The sequence below is a fragment of the Myotis davidii genome, unplaced genomic scaffold (assembly GCF_000327345.1).
Source record: "Myotis davidii unplaced genomic scaffold, ASM32734v1 scaffold13, whole genome shotgun sequence".
NCBI classification, from domain to species: domain Eukaryota; kingdom Metazoa; phylum Chordata; class Mammalia; order Chiroptera; family Vespertilionidae; genus Myotis; species Myotis davidii.
Window position 1 is genome coordinate 3,492,011 of NW_006286243.1, and position 18,664 is coordinate 3,510,674.

At 34.5% G+C, this 18,664-nt stretch overlaps 1 protein-coding gene across 6 annotated transcripts in view; it reads left to right on the forward strand.

Annotated features, from left to right (window-relative positions):
- NEDD1 (neural precursor cell expressed, developmentally down-regulated 1) overlaps positions 1 to 16,732 on the forward strand; it is a 30,150-nt gene extending 13,418 nt beyond the window's left edge. For all 6 annotated transcript variants that reach the window (XM_015559992.1, XM_015559993.1, XM_006757629.2 and 3 more), the window contains 9 exons: positions 1,888 to 2,089; positions 2,474 to 2,663; positions 6,064 to 6,192; positions 8,871 to 8,918; positions 10,231 to 10,433; positions 11,426 to 11,579; positions 12,582 to 12,738; positions 13,727 to 13,793; positions 15,022 to 16,732. In XM_015559992.1, coding sequence (XP_015415478.1) covers positions 1,888 to 2,089; positions 2,474 to 2,663; positions 6,064 to 6,192; positions 8,871 to 8,918; positions 10,231 to 10,433; positions 11,426 to 11,579; positions 12,582 to 12,738; positions 13,727 to 13,793; positions 15,022 to 15,126 — 1,255 coding nt within the window. In that variant the 3' untranslated portion in view covers positions 15,127 to 16,732. The remainder of the gene's footprint in view (positions 1 to 1,887; positions 2,090 to 2,473; positions 2,664 to 6,063; positions 6,193 to 8,870; positions 8,919 to 10,230; positions 10,434 to 11,425; positions 11,580 to 12,581; positions 12,739 to 13,726; positions 13,794 to 15,021) is intronic.
- Positions 16,733 to 18,664: the final 1,932 nt, after the last annotated feature.

Genomic DNA, 18,664 nt, shown 5'->3' on the forward strand with positions numbered 1-18,664 from the left:
CAGGAGGAGCTCTGCTCAGCTACAAGTTGGGCTGACGGCTGTGAGCGCAGCAGCAGTGGTGGGAACCTCTCCTGCTTCTGTGGCAGTGCTAGGATGTCCAACTGCAGCTTAGGCCTGTTCCCCGATCACAGCTGGACACCCCGAGGGCTCCTGGGCTGCCAGAGGGATGTCTGGTTGCCAGCTTAGGCCCAATCCCCCGGGGAGCAGGCCTAAGCCAGCATGTGGTCATCCCCTGAGGGGTCCCAGACTGCGAGAGGGCACAGGCCGGGCTGAGGGACCCCCACCCCCGAGTGCACAAATTTTTGTGCACCTGGCCTCTAGTTGGTTAATAAAATTACATAGGTGTGAGGTGTACAGTTTTACAATACATCATCTGTATATTGCCTTGTGTGTTCACCACCTCTAGTGAAGTCTTTTGTCACCATTTATTCTCCCTTTTCCCTCTTCTACCTCTGTACCTTCCCCCTGCCTTTCTCTCGTAATCATCATACTGTTTTTTGTCTTGCCTATGAGGTTTTGGTTTTTTTCCTTAACCTTTCACCTTTTCACCCAGTCCTCCAATCCCCCTCCCCTTTGACAGCTGTCAGTCTGTCCTCCGTATCTATTGAATCTGTTTCTATTTTGTTTGTTAGTGTATTTTGTTCATTAGAATTCACATATCAGTGGAATCCTTTGGTATTTGACTTTTTCTGGTTGGCTTATTTAGAGCACTTCTGGATTGTGAACATTGAAGGATAGCCTGCTAATGATTTCATATCTTTATTTTAACATGTATGCACATTATTCTTTTTAGAAATATAACAAAATATGATTAATTTGCTTTAAAATTAATTCCTTATGTAAAGCAGGGTGTCTGAACGACCAGCATTTTGGGCTGGGTGATTCTTGGTTGTGAAGGACTGCCCTGGGCACCGTGGGATATTCAGCAACATTCTTGGCCTCTACCCATTAGATGCCAGTAGCACTTTCCTAGTTATGACATCCAAACGACCTCCAGTTGAGAACCAGTGGTCTAGAGCTAAAGGGCACATAATCTAAGTATCTGAGTTTGTTGTGCCTTCCTGTACTTCTTAGATTTATAAGGGTGCTTGGTTAGCTTTTAAAAAAGCTGCAAAAATGCTACAGGTGTATTAAGATACCTAACAATATATAAAAATCCTGTAAAAAAATGGTAATGTTATTACTAAGGAAGGACCCACTCTCCTTATTAGAAGTTTACTGGTACTTATTTTACATTCTTTTTTCTTTTTACTATTTTTTTGAACTAATTTACTAAGAGACCTGAGTTAGTAAAGCATTTCTCTCTTATATCGGACACTCCAATAAAGAGCTCAGCTTCAGCAGGCCGGTATCCATATTTCTCTCCTTGCTTCCTGAGGAACAAGCCACAAGGGTTTAGTTAGCTTTTTGGTGAGGAGATACAGAACTAAGAACAAAGTAGCAGCTGCTCTCCTGTGAAAGGTCATAGTCCTCTTGAGGCTTAAGCAGGTCAACAAATGGAAAAGGAATACTGGGAGACTCCTTAATTCTGAAGCTAGAGCCCTTTTTTTTTTTTTTTTTTTTTTTTTTTTTGTGGAGTAGCACCCAGGAATTCTGTCATATTCATTGCCAAGGTAACAATTATTTAAAGAAATAGGTACTGCTTCTAGAACATGTAGAGTGAATAGGAAAATAGGATGAAGTGTTCAGCAGTTCCTTTATATGCCATTGCACTGAAATGTCTCTAATTCTAAATGTATGCTTTAAAATAAATGTTTGGAATGTGTATGCTATTTGCCCAATTCTAAGTACGTTTGGGTTTGATATGCTACAGGTATTTATATGTCACATAAGCTTATATACCTGTATACATTCGTATATCTACATAGACTTACTCTCTTTCCAAAGGCTAGTGAAAACTTTAGTGGCTGACACTCCTCTAACTGCAGTAGATTTCATGCCTGATGGTGCCACTTTGGCTATTGGATCCTCCCGTGGGAAAATATATCAGTATGATTTAAGGATGTTGAAATCACCAGTTAAAACCATCAGTGCTCATAAGACATCTGTGCAATGTATAGTATTTCAGTACTCCACTGCTCTTTCTAAGGTAAGATATTTTCTTTCTGAATTTTTTCTTTTACTAAATAAATCTAGCTCAGAATATAGAAATTTTATGTTGTCAATCAAACACAGTGTAGTTTTGCATCATAATCATTTTTATATAAAAAGCATTTAATATAATTTTAGTACAAAGCCATTTGATACTTGGTTTTAAGATTTTTTTTTAATTTTATACTTAATTCTCATATTTCCCTCTTCATATTTTAAAAGGCTTTTTTGGTTCAGAGGGAAACTCTCAGCTATACTAGCAAGCTTCAAATTTGTAAGGAAAATATATACATATTTTTAATCTAATAGGGAATTTATAAAATATTAATAACAGTAGGGAGCATTAGAAACCTGAGCTTTTAAATGTTCCATTACATTTCAGTCAGGTTTAAATAAAGACTCTTCAAGTAAGGCCTCAGCTGTGAACAAACGGACTGTTCCTGTGAGTGCCACCAGCGGGGGAGCTCAGAGTTCTGGAACTGTCAGAGAAGCCACTGCCACGGCCACGGTTCTGCCACAGCCCATGACAACAGCCGTGGGGAAAGGCACAGTTGCTGCCCAAGACAAAGCAGGTAAGTGGCGCTTATATATAGTATTTGGAGTGACCCCTCCACCCTAATATATATAGTTATACTTCCTTCAGGAAGCAATAACTCAAATTCACTCGAGTATTTAAATAAAATTATTAGTAAATATCATTGAAGAAGTGAACATTTTAACATCAGCTATAAATTCTTTAAAAATTAATGAAAAAAATATTTTTCTTAGTCTATTTAGTTGAACTTCTGTTGTAAAAAATATTGATTATCTTAAAAAACACCATAATGTCAACTCAAATTATTCATTCTTAATACTAACTAGACTGGGTGACTTTACATTGTGTCTTCAGGTTAATCAGTAGAGAATGCAATTTTGATGTCATGATTTGATCTCTGAGGTTTTTTCCTTTTTTTTAAAAAAAGCTATTAATGGCTCCTTTTATTTCATATTTTAGAATGAAAGGTAAATTAAGTGATGAAATGAATATATTTAAGTATTAAATAGTGCCTGGCTCATATTAAGCCACATACTAGCAGTTTGTTAAATAAAAATAAATGAAAATATTACAATTTTAAATAATTTTTTTCTATGTTGATAATCAAGCATTTCTTAAAGAGGAATTTATTTAGACATTGTGAAAGTATAATATGATGATAAGTTTCCCCATACCTACTGTAGAATATATTCTTTGCCTGCAATAAAGATCATATTCCCTAAATTCCTAAAAACCTTCTGGTTTTTATTTTAAGAAGTATACTACACTGTCAACATGCAACAGATAGTTTTAAAAGTCTACATGGTACATATGCCAGTATGTTTTCAAAATATTAGAAATGGATGTACCCACCCATGTCTTTTTAAATTTTTAGGACAGTACTTGACATGGACAAAAATATTTGTTGGTGCCTTTTCAGTCAGAGTTTACTATTTCCAAATATAAGCAAAAATTTGATTTGTTAACATTCATAATATGGGATAGTTTTCTTAAAGTTTTAGGTATATTCACTACAAATTTTCTGTGAATAACTACATTGTCCTCCCATAAAAATTATTACATATTACGTGGAAAAATAAATGCTATCTACTTTAAAGAAGAAAGTCTTTTTGAAAATTACTTTGAGTAATGTTTGCCAGAAATGTTTAATTAAATATATTAAAATTTCCATTATTTTAAAATTTTAATTTGCTATCAATTTTATGCATAATTTTCAAAAAGTAAACAAAATATTTTTCTCATTTACTGTAAATTTTATGAAGTCTGTATTCATTTATTTTTTCTTTTTAAATATATTTTACTGATTTTTTACAGAGAGAAAGGGAGAGGGATAGAAAGTTAGAAATATCGATGAGAGAGAAACATTTATCAGTTGCTCTCCTGCACACTCCCTACTGGGTATGTGTCCACCGGTTAGGGCTCATTTAGTTTTTAATAAGGAGGCTATGTTTAACAATGACAGCATTAATTAGGAATTGAAGACTTGGGTCTGCAAGGTCACTGATTAACAGCTCTTTTCTGATTAGCAAAGTTTCTGGCAAAATGAATTTTTTCTTTGCATCTATAGTTAGAAATTCTGTTCATTAATTTTATTTTGAAGTAATTTCAAACTTACAGAAAAGTTTCAATAATATATAAAGAACTCCTGAGCTCAGCTGTCCAGCAGATTCACCATTTTATAAATTTTGCCACATTTGCTTCCTAATTTTCTCTCAAACACACACACACACACACACGCATACGTCTATTTTTTCCCCCTCTGAAACATGTAGAGTATATTAAGTTTAAGTCTCAGGTCTATCACTTCTTACCAGGATGACTTTGGGCAGTTTTCTTAACCATTCTGTATCTCATTTTTCTCTTCCACAGATAATAACTTTTAGGGTTATTGTGAAAATCAGAGAAAAATGTATCAAAAGTGCTTGGCACATGCTGGGCACTCAATAATTATGGTGTGATTAATAATATTGTTATCATGATCATCATTATTACTATTATCATTTTAAGCTTCTTATAAAATAAATTCGAAGTTTGAGAAAAAGTTAATGTTGCTTCTACTAAAGAGGTCCTGACTTAGTTATTAAAAACAACTTCTGCAGTCTTGTTACTACTGCCTATTTTCAGAAGGAACAGCCATTTAAGGAATGAAAAACAGCCCTCTGCCTTTTTATTGTCTATTTTACTACTCTCTATAACAGCGGCTCTCAACCTGGGGGTCGCGACTCCTTTGGGGGTCGAACGACCCTTTCACAGGGGTCGCCTAAGACCATCGGAAAACACATATATAATTACATATTGTTTTTGTCATTAATCACTATGCTTTGATTATGTTCAGTTTGTAACAATGAAACATGAGGAACTGTATTAAAGGGTTGTGGCATTAGGAAGGTTGAGAACCACTGCTCTAAGAGTTTGGGATGCTGGTTTCCTTCCTCTTAGTAAACTATTGTGAGGTCAGTAAGTCATTTGAGGTGGTAAATGCGTAAAGCAATGTTAAGCTCCCCCTGTTAGTGAAGAAAAAGAAGAGGGAAAAATATCTGTTCACTGCAAATTGGGGAGAGAGCTAACATAACTTAAATCCTGCTATCTGTTAGGCGTTGTGCTACATATGCCTTACAGACTTTTTTTATGATTACCATTTGTAGGTAATCAACTAAGTTATATGTTCAGAATACTTTTAAGACAGAAGCAAATATGTATATTATTTTAGAAAAAAAATTAAAAATGGCTACAATAACATGGTGGCATATGAATAAATAAGTTATTTGATTTTGGGGGAGCCCTTTTTTCCATGAAAGTGATGGTTAGATGAATCATTGTTAAATTCTGCTTTCCCCCCCCAATGCTCACAATTGTAACATTACCAATAATATGGGTAATAGGCTAATTTTTTTTATTTATTCACAAAATCATATATTCTTTTTAAAGTTATTTTAAAATTAATTTTATTGAGGTGGCATTGCTTATAATAAAATTATATGTTCCTTCAAATGTACTGTTCTATGACACATCATCTATGTACTGCATTATATGTTTACCACCCAGATCAAATCTTTGGTCACCATATGTTTGACCCCTTTAAGCCTTCACTACCCTATACCCCACCCACCCCCCTTCCATCTGGCAACTACCATGTTATCTGTGTCCATGAGTTTTTGTTTGTTTTTCTTTTTTAAAAAATTTAAATTCTTCATTGTTTAAAGTATTACATATGTCTCCTTTTCCCCCATTGACCTCTCCCCGGCTGTTCCCATCCCCCAGCACATGTCCTCACCCCCTTACTGTCTGTGTCCATGGGTTACAAGTCATTTGGCTGATCTCTTACCCCCTGTTTTTCTTGTTTGTTCATTTGTTGCTTTCAGTTTTATATTTTTAGAACCTCGCTTCTGATAAGTTTCTTTAGGTGTACTAACATTTTTATATCTAATTTCTGTAAGGTTTGTCTCGAAGCATCAACACAGATATTTTATCTAAGGAAACAGACAGTGGAAAAAACCAGGATTTCTCCAGTCTTGATGATACTAGAACAAGCAGTTTGGGGGACATGTTCTCACCTATCAGAGATGGTAAGTCTGTTCAGATCAGAGGGTCATGTTCTCTTGCTGGTAGCCTTACATTTTTATTCTGGCTAAGAGATGTGGGTAGCAGCTTCAGTGTAACTCTTGTGATGACAGTTTGCTCATTTTCTCAGTCCCTGGGATGGTATGGTATTTTTTCCTTTGCCATGGTATTTTAGGTAACTATATTCCAAAATATATGCTGGTAATTTTCACATGGGAAATTTGCAAATAGTTCTGAAGTTAACATTTTAATTTATATAAAAGTTTCTTAAAGGAAGTTTTGCATTCATAGGCAATCTTTTACTTGTATTTACTTTTTAATAAATTTTTGTAAAATCTTGGATATTGATAGATAAAATAGATCTTTCTAACTTAAAAAAATTTGTTTCTGTGATTATTAGTATTTAATTGGTATATATATATTCAATGTTTTCATGGAGAAATATGGGTAAGTGATATATTGCCTCACCTTTTACACTATGTATGAAACTATCTCACACACACACACTTCCCATTGCTAGTAGATGTTGCCATTTAAAAAAAAAAGCAAAAACTTTGCCAGCTTGTTGAATGGAAATATTATTTATCATTGTTGTTCACACTGTATGAACTAAGCCCATTGTTTGGCTGTGTTCTTGTAGTACTAATGTTCATTCTATTAACCTTAATGGGATAGTTCCACTGCTAATAGCAGTATTATCAACAATATGGGCGAATTTCTAGAGAATATTTTGGCAGGTTTAAATACTCATACTTTTTGGCCTGATAATTCCATTTCTATAAGTTTACCTAAGACAATATTCTGAAAAGCCCAGAAAGATTTGTATGTTTACTGTATAATAGTGAAAAACTGGAATGAATTTAAATGCCAACAATAGCAGGGTGTTTAAATTGTTACATGTGCCTATGGTCTTATAAAATTTCATTTTTTACTTCAAAATTGTCTGCATTATATGTTTACCTTTTCCCCCCATTGACCTCTCCCTGGTTGTTCCCATCCTCCAGCATTAATTTTCTCCAATTAATTTCATAATCAGAAACAACAAATACATACGTGATTATATAGAATTACTGAGTGTCTTCTGCCTTACCTAGCCTGAAAATACTTCAGTTGCCAGGTCAAACTCCTTTATCTTCCACCTAATGAAAAAGGGAAAGATTCCTTTCTTTCAAGACAAAGAGAGGTCAGACTGCATAGTTAGAGCAAAGAGAGGAAGGATGTGGGTGAAGGAGGGAAAAGTGGCTTGCACTGGAGTTGAAACAGGTTTCTGAAGTAAGTGCCCAGTTGGGGACCTTTGCTTCTGAGAACCCCTGGAGTTAACTATTAAGTTGAAGACTGTAGGAAGGGGCTTTGTGGAGGATTTTGATTTAGGAATGAAATCCTCTTTAGTGGTATTCCAGATAAATAAAGAAATTCCTCTTTAATTAATTTAGCTATTTAAAAATATTATTAGTATATGAGCCATATGCCTTTCATTTATTAGAATTTTGTATTATTAATGAGAAGAAAACATAGATACTAAATATAGTACTGCTTTCATTATCAAGAGATTTGTAAGGATGAAACTCGACTGGTAAAAGGCTTAATCTTTTTTGGTTCAATTTATTCATCTTTTAAATACTTCTGCTTTTGTTAGGGGAAAACTAATAACTTTTAAAAGTGCATGTGTGCTATGCAATTTTTATATATATATATGTTATATGATAGGATAGATGCACAATGGTCCTACTAATATGATAATCATTTATGACAATCAATTTATTGGCCATTGGAGTTTCTGATGAATTTGACCATTTTTCTATTCATTAAAATGGAGTTAAGCAATATTTGGTTGGTAATTGGTAAATGAATAATATTACAGCATTGAAATTTCTGCCATTGAAATAAATTTTAATAAAACCTTAAAACCTTATGTGTTTTATAGCATTGTATTGCTTACAAAATGTTTTTATGTTATTTCAGTTGAGTCTCAATAAAATCTTGTGAGATGGTCAGGGCATTAATCCCTTTATATGATGCAGAAACTAAAGTTTAATTTAGTTTATTTATATTAACATTTGTCCAAGTTTAATTGTATTAACATTTGTCCAAGTTTAATTGTATTAACATTTGTCCAACGTCACAAAGCTATTAAGTGTATAGGCAGAACTGACTTACAGACCTTTGGCTCTCACTACAGTGCTTTTCCTAGTATACTTGGCTGTCTCATTAGAGTAACTATCTCTCTATATAAAAAGCTAATATGCAAAGTGTCTCCTCGGGAGTTCAATCCGGAGAACGGGAGTTCGATCACTCGCTATGATGTGCACTGACCACCAGGGGGCGGCGCAGAACATTGCAGGTGACCAGCCACAGTGGTGGTGGAGTGCTGAGGGAGCCAGGGAAGCAGGAGGCGGTGAGGTGGGAAACCTAATCAGTCCTGATCGCAGGCCAGGCCTAGGGGCCCTACTCATGCACGAGTTTTGTGTACCGGGCTTCTAGTATCATAGAATTGTCTTTTTATATTTGCACTGTGAAGCTAAAAGAATGAAAGGGGGTTTATGTGAGTACTAGCTTTAACGTTACTCAGATTTTCTTCTTAAAATTATTATCCTTGAACACTTTGGGGAATGAATAGTAATTATAAGTTGCTATAGCATCTTTTTTACTGTCTTTTAAATTTGATTTTCTAATTTTCTTACAGATGTTGTGGTTAACAAAGGAGGTGATGAGTCCGTAGGCAAAGGAGATGGTAAGAACTATTGAGAAGTATTTTAATGAAAATTGTGATATTGTGTTCTCGATTCCTGTGTAACAAATTACCCCAACATTTTGAATTTTAAAAGAGCAGCCTTTATCATCTCATAAAATGTGGGTTAAGCATGGCTTAGCTTGATTGCCTTTGGCTTTAGGTCTCTTGGTGCTTTAATCAGGGTGTCAATAGGGCTGCAGTCATCTCCAGACTTAACTGGGCAAAGATCTGCTTCCAAACTCATTCATGTGTCTGTGAGCAAAGACATTAATCGGTTTATTCCCCTGTGGACTTCTTCACAGGGAAGCTGACAACGGGCCAACTGGCTTTCCTTAGAGCTGGTGAGCAGGAGAGTGAGAGGGGGTACCCAAGATGGAAAACCATAGTGTGTTTGTAACATAAGCTTGGAAGGTATTCTCTTTGTTAGAAGCAAGTTACTAGGTCCAACCCACATTCAAAGGGAGGGGATTACTCGAGGGCATGGATCCATGCCAGAAGTCAGGGATCATTAGGGGCTTTCTTAGAGGCTGCCTGCCAAGACATATACCACAGTGTGAAACAAATGAACACTTCCGTTGTCAAATACTGATTAAAATGTCCATTGTGTTTTTCAGTTTTCAAAGTATTTTCATATACAATATGTCCGTTAAGCCTCACCACTCAGGGAAATAGATATCATTATTCACATACTAGAGGCCCAGTGCACGGTTTCATGCCCCGGTGGGGTCCCTAAGCCTAGCCTGCACCCTCTCGCAATCCGGGACCCTTTGGGGAATGTTGGACTGCTGGTTTCAGCCTGATCCGCCTGGCAATCCGAAATCCCCCAAAGGATATAGTAGTGTGTGAAGCGGCAGGTGGCCGGGGAGGAGCCCAAGCCCAGGCTGGGTACCGCGCCGCTCCTGCTCATCACAGCCTCGCTGTGCCTGCCACCACGACCACTTGGTAAGCTCATTGAGTGGTGCACCTGCTGTGGGAGCACACTGACCACCAGGGGGCAACTCCTGCATTGAGCATCTTCCCCAGGTGGTCAGTGCGTGTCATAGCGAGCAGTCAAATGGTCGACCTGTCGAACAATTGACCAGTTGCTTAGAGTTTTATATATATAGATTTGCAGATCAGAATGCAGTCATGGAGTTTTACGATTTTTTTTTTGCATCAAATAAGGGCTAGAGCTGACAAATGAACCTGATTTCTGAATCCAAATACCATGTCTTTCCATCATACTAGCCTGTCTGTCATGTTAAATGCTTTTGTTAAATATCCAACATTGGAGAACATCATCTGCAAACACAGCTTTTTCCCTCTTTTTCAGGCCTAGACTTTTTAACACACTTGAACTCAGTGTTTCCTCCAAGAAAAAATCAAGGAGCTTCAGGCACTTCAGTATTGCATTCTAGTCCCTTTAATGTCTTTATGGGATCGCCCGGGAAAGAAGAAAATGAACATCGTGATCCGACAGCTGAACCTAAGAAAACGTATCTGGGAAAACAGGAATCTAAAGACTCCTTCAAACAGGTATCTGCCTGAAAGTGGTACTGAGCTCACTGTGTGTTTCTCACCAGCAAGCATGATGAAGACCGTCACTAGGAAGCAGGCAGCTGCCATTGCATTTGTCCTAACTAGTGACAGCGCTGTGTATTCACTACGTAGAAAAATACTCTTCATTCTTGGTGTCACGTGTTAAAAACTAAAGGATACTCTTGAAATCTATCTCTGGATGTGATGAGGATAGCAACAGATGTCATACTCTGTTTTTTTTTTTTTATAAGACAAAAAACTTGATATAGCTGTCTGTAGTAATATTTTATACCTGAATTTTTTTTAAGATGTATTTCCATTGTGGCAGAAAGCACCAAGTTGGTGGTCAAGGCAATTATCCTAAGTCTTAGAGTAATTTATTTTTTTATTTTATGTTTTTATTTTTATGTGTCCTTATCCCCACATTACATTCTTAGAGTAAATTGATGGTGCTATAATACAGTACTCAATATAGAAGTTAATTTATTATGAAAGGATTCAAAATGATCAAATATTACCAGGAAGTGACTAGGAAGGCTGAATCTGTTGTGCAGTATATCCATTTATTTTCAAATTTATTTTTAGCATGATACTGTAAAGATAACATTCAAAAAGTACAAAATGTCTTTTGACTTATTTTTCAAATATTTCTGACTAGTTATAAACAAGAGATTGGGGGTGTTTTGTGTGTGTGTGTGGGGGGGGGCGAGGGCGTTGTTTGTTTTTGCCTGTGGTCACTATTTTAAATTATATTCAACAGCCCGATGCTTAGTAAATGAACTTTATCATGTTATTTTTGATATAGTTTTTGATTAGTAAACTTGATTTATTTGCCACCAGTCCTAGCAATTTTTTTCTCTTTCTATATCCCTTTTTATTTTCCCTTTACCTGGCCCTACCCACTGGATAAAAGAAAGTTGGTACAAATTATGTGGATGATATGGGTAAAGCCAGAATTTATATATTAATTGTTTATTTTAAATGTGAAGTTTGCAAAGTTGATCTCCGGTGCTGATACTGGAAGTCTAAATACCTCTCCATCATCTAACCAAACAAGAAGCCCTGAGAAATGTGAAAAGCCAGAAAAAGAAAAGGAAGCCCGGTTACTGTATGAACCCACAATCAATGGATCCTCAGCTCCAAGTAAGTACATAAAACTTTCTAATGTTTCAAAGTGTTAAGTTGGAAACCCTCACTATTTAACTTGAAAGGAGTGATCACAGACAAAATTTTAAATGTTCAAAGAGTTTAAATGTTCAAGGAGTTTAAAATTTATGACATTTCTCTAGCGTAACCCTCTTACTAGAAGACAATAAAATGTACATGAATGATTAAATATAACCACATTTATTTGACACTCTTGGTGTGAATTTCATTTTTGATCTCATCTGTAGGTGTCTTGATATATTGTTGTACAGATAGGAATATGGTTGTAGAACCCTGTGAAAATGGGTCAGTTACCTAAAATTATCTTTTTTAAAATTAAGATGAAGATTTATTTACAAAGATGTTGATTCCAACTGTATTTTTTAATGTTATTTTTGATTTGTCAATTACAGTTGACATTCAATACTATTTTATATTAGTATCTTTTTCTCCCCCCATATTAAAGTCATATTCGTAGAGTTAATACCACAGACCCTAAAAACTTGATTCACACTTAAAGGGATATTAGGTTCAGCTATAAGTGTTATCCATACAAAAACAACTCTTTATGTAGAAGCAACTCTTTTATATAGATATCTGTGTTTTACCTTAAGGTTTCTATGGATACATTGCATTAGCTTAAACTCTGGGGCTTTGCCTGTAGCACTGCTTTACTCATGTACTCTGTTGGTTTATCTAGTTTGTGCTGAAGCTTGTCACATTCATCTCTTATAAGAGGTTTAGAGATTCTTCAAGATCAGTTCTTCTGTCATATGTTACTACATTAGTCAGTGGCAATTCATATATATAGATAAATGACTATTAGAAATAATATCATAGAAAGTTTAAGATTTGTATTCCAAACAGTGCATTTTGCTAAATGTTATAGGAACACTGGTCTTTGAGTTTTTCAAGTTTTCTCATGCCAGATCTTACTTAGAAATGTTTGATGACTCTTAGTCCAAGTTGACTATTATTTTCTTCATTATTTTGTTTTAGATCCAAAGTTAGCATCCTCTGTCACTGCTGGAGTTGCCAGTTCACTGTCGGAAAAAATAGCTGATACCATTGGAAATAATCGGCCAAATGCACCGTTGACATCTGTTCAAATCCGTTTTATTCAGAACATGATACAGGAAACATTGGATGACTTCAGGTAGTAACCGTAAAACTTGTAAACAACCCAATGCCGGTTGACAGGAGCATGTACACATCAGTATAAATCAGTGAACCACAGATATATAGATCATGAATCTTGAAAATGTGATACTGGATTATTTTCTAAAGGTACACTACTCAAGACTACATAGTATATGGTACTCTTTTTGTAATGCTCAAAGCAAGCAAATTGAAATGTACTCAGTGGAGAGAGATTCTATGTTATACAAATGTACTTGTAAAGCATTTTTTTGCTTAAGCAAAATTCACCAGAGTAGTATTGTCGTCTTTCTTGGGCTTCTCCCAAGAGTTAAGTGGTGGAATCAGAGAGGAGCATGCAGGAAGTTTCTATGATTTTGGTACTGTTCTAGCTTAGAAATTGTATGGTGGGTGACTGTTTTCTTTTATTATTATATTTCATGTTTTTCATGTATTCTTTTGTAAGCATGAATTAATAGCATTTTATTGAATAAACTATGTTATAACCACCCAAATAACACCTTCCTATTTTATCTAGATGTATTTTTTAATGGCTAAAACATGGATAATAGTTAAAACATTATAACCTAGTATATTGTCTGTATTTCATTATAATATAAACCTGTGTCTTGATAATTTCTATATTAAGGAATGTAGTATAGTATAGTGGAAGTAGATAGCCTGGGTTTATATTTTAGCTCTGCTATTTACTGGCTGTGTGACTTTGGATAAGTTATAACAGCTCTGTGGCTCAGTTACTTTATTAGTAAAAAGGAGATAATAATTATAATTGGTGGTGAAGCTTAAATAAGTTCTTACATTTAAAGTACGAAAAAGTGCCTAACACATAATAAATAAGTACTAGGTGCATTGGTATTTTTATTAGTGTAATAATAATTGTTAACATACAATAATTTGAAAAATGAGAAAGCTTAAGTAGTTTCTTGAATGATATAGAGTTGGTAAAACTGTTACAATTCTGACAAGTATTTTATATTCTTCCCTAGAGAAGCATGTCATAGGGATATTGTGAATTTGCAAGTGGAGATGATTAAACAGTTTCACATGCAGTTGGTATGTATGACAAATGTTATTTTAAGTGAGTGTAGAGTTGTGGATCTGCAAAATCCATTAAAGGGCGATATAGTTGTTACTTGGTTATATCTAGTTCCTATGATAAATAAACAAGGAGTTTTAGAAATTTAAAAAGTAAAATATTTTAACTAGTCACTTTTATTCCCCCCCACCCTCCCATGAAAGACACCTCCCCATGAAAGAGAGGCTAAGGGGCTGCTTGGTAGGAGGCACCAAAACAACCCCAATTTGCCTGCCTCCTTAGGCTTTTATTGTAACAACAGCTTGAACTAAAATTAACTATTACCCTCACTATCAGCAGGGTAAGCATCCTTGAGAAGACACATGATTCTGTAGTGTCCCTTAAGCAAGGACGTTTTGAAGTCTAAATAGAAAGATTCCAGTAAAACACCTGGGGGCTCAGACTTGTTTGGAGGCCTTTCAGAGAATCTTCCTTACAGACTTTCCAACCAGGTCCCATGCTTCTCCACACATCCCCACCGAGTCCTCCTGCAGAAAACCATGCTTATTACATAGCTGATTACATTGTACAAAAGTTGGTATTTTTAATTTTGTGAAAATTCAAAAAATGTAAGTTATCATATGGTAACTCTATGCTTAACATTTTGAGCAAAGTGTTTTCCAAAGTGGCTGTACCTTTCATATTTCTACCAAAAATGCCTGAGGGTCCCAGTTTCTCCACATCCTTGCCAATACTTCTGTTACCTGATTTTGTTATAACTCTCCTAGTAGGCATGAGGTGATACCTCGTTACAGTTTTGATTTTCATTTCCCTGATTACTAATGATGGTGTACATTTTTATGTGCTTATTGGTCATTTTGGCCATTTTCTTTGGCCATCTTCTTTATATGTTCTGGATACAAGTCCCTATCAAATATATGATTTGAAAATATGTTCTTTAATTCTGTGGGTTACCTTTCAGCCTTCTTCTTAACCTTTAATATTTAAGGCAACTTTTTACAACTTTTTTTCTTTAATAAGTATGCAAAAAGCTCCTCGCATGTGCAACTATAGGCTTCCCAAATATGTAAGTTTTACTAGTGGTCTTTCATTTACATTAACAAAGCAGTAAGAGTGGTTAAGTCTGAGGAATATCATTTAGCTAGTTAATTGAACATGAGAGAAATGATAGCTGACAGTATGTAAAACATGCCAAATAAATGTGACATGCCAAGTAATTTAAAAAGAATTTTTGTCCTTTTCTAGAATGAAATGCACTCTTTATTGGAAAGATACTCAGTAAATGAAGGTTTAGTGGCTGAAATTGAAAGACTACGAGAAGAAAACAAAAGACTGCGAGCCCACTTTTGAAACTACACTGAATACCTTAATGTTTTTAATTTGGGAAGTTTTTGGCAACATAGAACTACATGGAATCGGTGTTGTTTTTTATGGCCTCTGGGAAAAAATTTCAAGTAAAAGGGTGATGGGATTTTACACCAACCACTATTTCATTCTCTCTGTCAAAAATATTTATATTTTTATATTAAAAGCTGTACAATGTATAATTTGCCTATAGGAAAGTAAGTAGGATCTTTATTTTTCTGAAAGCTTTAGATAGACACTAAGTGCCCTTTTTCATAAGACAATTGTGCAAAAAAATAGGTTATGGGTGTTTTAAAATCACCTTTTTTAACATATATTTTTTGATTAACATTTGCCTTTCCAATTTTTTTGGATGTTTTTGGGATTAAAGAGTTTGATACGCATTCTATTTTTATGGAAAAAGTAATTTTAAAATGGCAATTGGTGTTTCTAAACAACTAATAAAACACAAGGTTGTTTACTAATTATTTTGTTAACTTAATGAAGTCAAATATGACTACTATTTATTATTTTTACACTTGATATGACAATTTGTTGGAATTTTGAATTGCACAAATTATCTTTTATCTATTGCGTTTATGTTATTGGATTGTACTTCTAACAAATCTCTATTCTGGGTTGGTTTTTTTGTTTTTTGATGTGTTTTTTTGTTTTTGTTTTTTTTTTAGCAAACTTAGCAGACTTCACTTTACCTATGAAAACCTGTAAGGATTTGAAAGATTTGACCAGCGCTGCATATTTACTAATTATCTCATGAATTAGTAATAAGCAAAATTATACTACAAAGTTTTAATGAACACGATTCAACTGATAATCAGTGAAAATTTCATAGTAGATACTAAATATTACTGTATTATTGCAGTTCATTTTCTCCCAAATGAGAAGTGTGGATGTCTTTTTGTGGTTTATATCATTAACTTTCTCTAATCCTTTGTGTGCAGTATTTAACATTTTTATATTATTGACCTTACCATCAAATTTAAAAAGTGTGTAATTGTCAAAAGGATTTATACCTCTTTGACAATAGATGGATGTGTACATCTACCTGTTGTGATCTGGAGTTTTAATCATATAAGATTAGGCAGGTTATTGGCTTGTTTACCTTCTTGTAGTCTCCTGTCCCAAAGATGTAAACTATGTACCTTTTATATATTACTCCTGTCCAATTTTGACTTTTGAGATGAAAATACTAAAATAAAAAAGAAATTGAGTTAGCTTACTAACTTTATGGTTTTCCAAAGCAATGGAAATTTTTAAGGATATTTTTTAATAAGTATAAACATACTAATAACTACTTCAAGGAATAAAAACAGAAATACTCCTTTTTCCTATTGTGTCTCAGAGAATACATTTGTATTGAAGCATAAAAGGGTGCTACTGTGATTTTTTTTTCCTGGCAGATTATGAAAGCATTATGACTTGTAACAAGTTTCCTTATATACCATTATCAAACAGACTTAGAAAACATAAGTGTGTTTTGCCTATATGCTTTATTTAAATTCATTAATATTTTTTCTGTTGTCTTTTTCTGTACATTCACTTGATGTTTATTGAAAGAAGAGGGATAAATAAAACAATTTTAGTAACTTTATGTGTATAGATGAAACATTTTTTGTCATAGAATTTAAAAGCTAAATAAGTACAAGCAAAATCTTTATATATGGAAAACCTGAAATTAAATGTTTGCCTCTTACCAAGATGAAATAATAGGGATTGAGTTTATCCATCTAAAATTTTTTAAAGAGACAAAATATGTGAAGTACTTTTCAAATAATGGACATTACACAGAATGGGACCATGATCCCTGAAAGAGGAAAGCAGATAAGACCCACGAAACTCAATGAACCTCAAGCACAAGAAATAACACCAAAGCACATCATAATCAAATTTCTTAAAACCAGTGACAAAAGAAAATGCTTAAGCAGCAAAAGTCAAAAGCTCAGAGGAACAAAAATAATGTCAGAGATAGTGGAGCAACCTCTTTCAAATACCAAAAGAAAATACCCAACTTAGAATTCTATACCCAGCAAAAACATCTTTCAAAAATTAAAATGAAATATTAAAACTTTTTAGAACTATAAACACTAAAGGAATTCATCATAAGGAAATGTTAAAGAATGCCCTTAGTCAGAAGGAAAGTGGTAACAGATAGAAATCTTCTATTCAAATGAATGAAGAGCACCAAAAATTGTGTATATGTGAACAAATGAAGGATTTTTTTCTTACTTTATCTCTAAAGGTTAATTTACTATTTAAAGCAAAAATGATAAGCTATTGTATGGTTGACACATAAGTAAAGCAAAATGTCTGATGACAATATTACTTGAAAGTAGTCTATGATAAAAATGTATAATGTAAAACCTAAAGCAATCACAAAAAGAAGAGCAGTTAAAACTAATAAACCAACAAAAATAGTAACATATAGCCATAAAAATAATCCAAAAGAAGGAAGGAAAAGAAAAAAGGGGAACAAAAAATAGGACAAAAAATAACTTGTAAGATGGAAAACTTAAACAGCATTATCAATAATTACATAAGTCTAAATTATCAGGTGCTCTTATTAGACTGTCTTTTATCCAACTACTAGAGGCCCAGTGCATGAGATGTGTGCACTGGGGGGGGGGGGGGGGTCCTGGAATCCATGGGGAATGTCTGACGACAGGCCCATTCCCTGCGGGACATCCTTAGCACTGCCATGGAGGCAGGAGAGGCTCCCGCCACTGCTGCTGCGCTCACCAGCCATGAGACTGGCTTCTGGGGAGCACACTGACCACCAGGGGGCTGCTCCTGCATTGAGTGCTCCCTGGTGGTCAGTGCGCATCATAGCGACTGACCATTCCGTTTGGTCTATTTGCATATTAGCCTTTTAATATATAGGATATACTGAATCAGAAATTCACTTTAAAGACAAATCATTTTAATATAAAAATAAGAAATGTAAAAATATATTGAACTAAATGCAAATGAAGACAAATTATCAAAATTTGTAGGAATCAGCTAAAGCAAGTACTTTTAGGGACATTTATATCAATAAATGTCTGTATTAGAAAAGGAAAGGACTCAAGTCAGTGACTTTAGCTTCCAACCTATTCTAGAAAAATAATAGCAATTGAAACACAAGGTGCACAAATGAAAGGACAAAGATTAAAGAAGAAATTATGCAATAGAAATCAATTGAGAAAATAAGTAAAATTAGAAGCTAGTTCTTTTAGATCAACAAAATTGACAAACCTTTAGCCAGACTGATGAATGAAAAAGACATAAATAATATCAGGAATGAGAGAAGTAACATTGCTACAGATTCTACCGATAATTCTGACAAAATGCCAAACCTAAATGGTTACACTGGTGAATTATTTAAAATGTTTAACGGGCAGATAAATTCTTAACAAATGTTATCAGAAAATAAAGGAATAATTCCCAACTCATTGTTTAAGGCCAGCATTACTCTGATACCAAAGCCAAAACTACACTCCAATATTTATCATAAACACATGCAAAAGCTATAAACAAAATTTTAGCA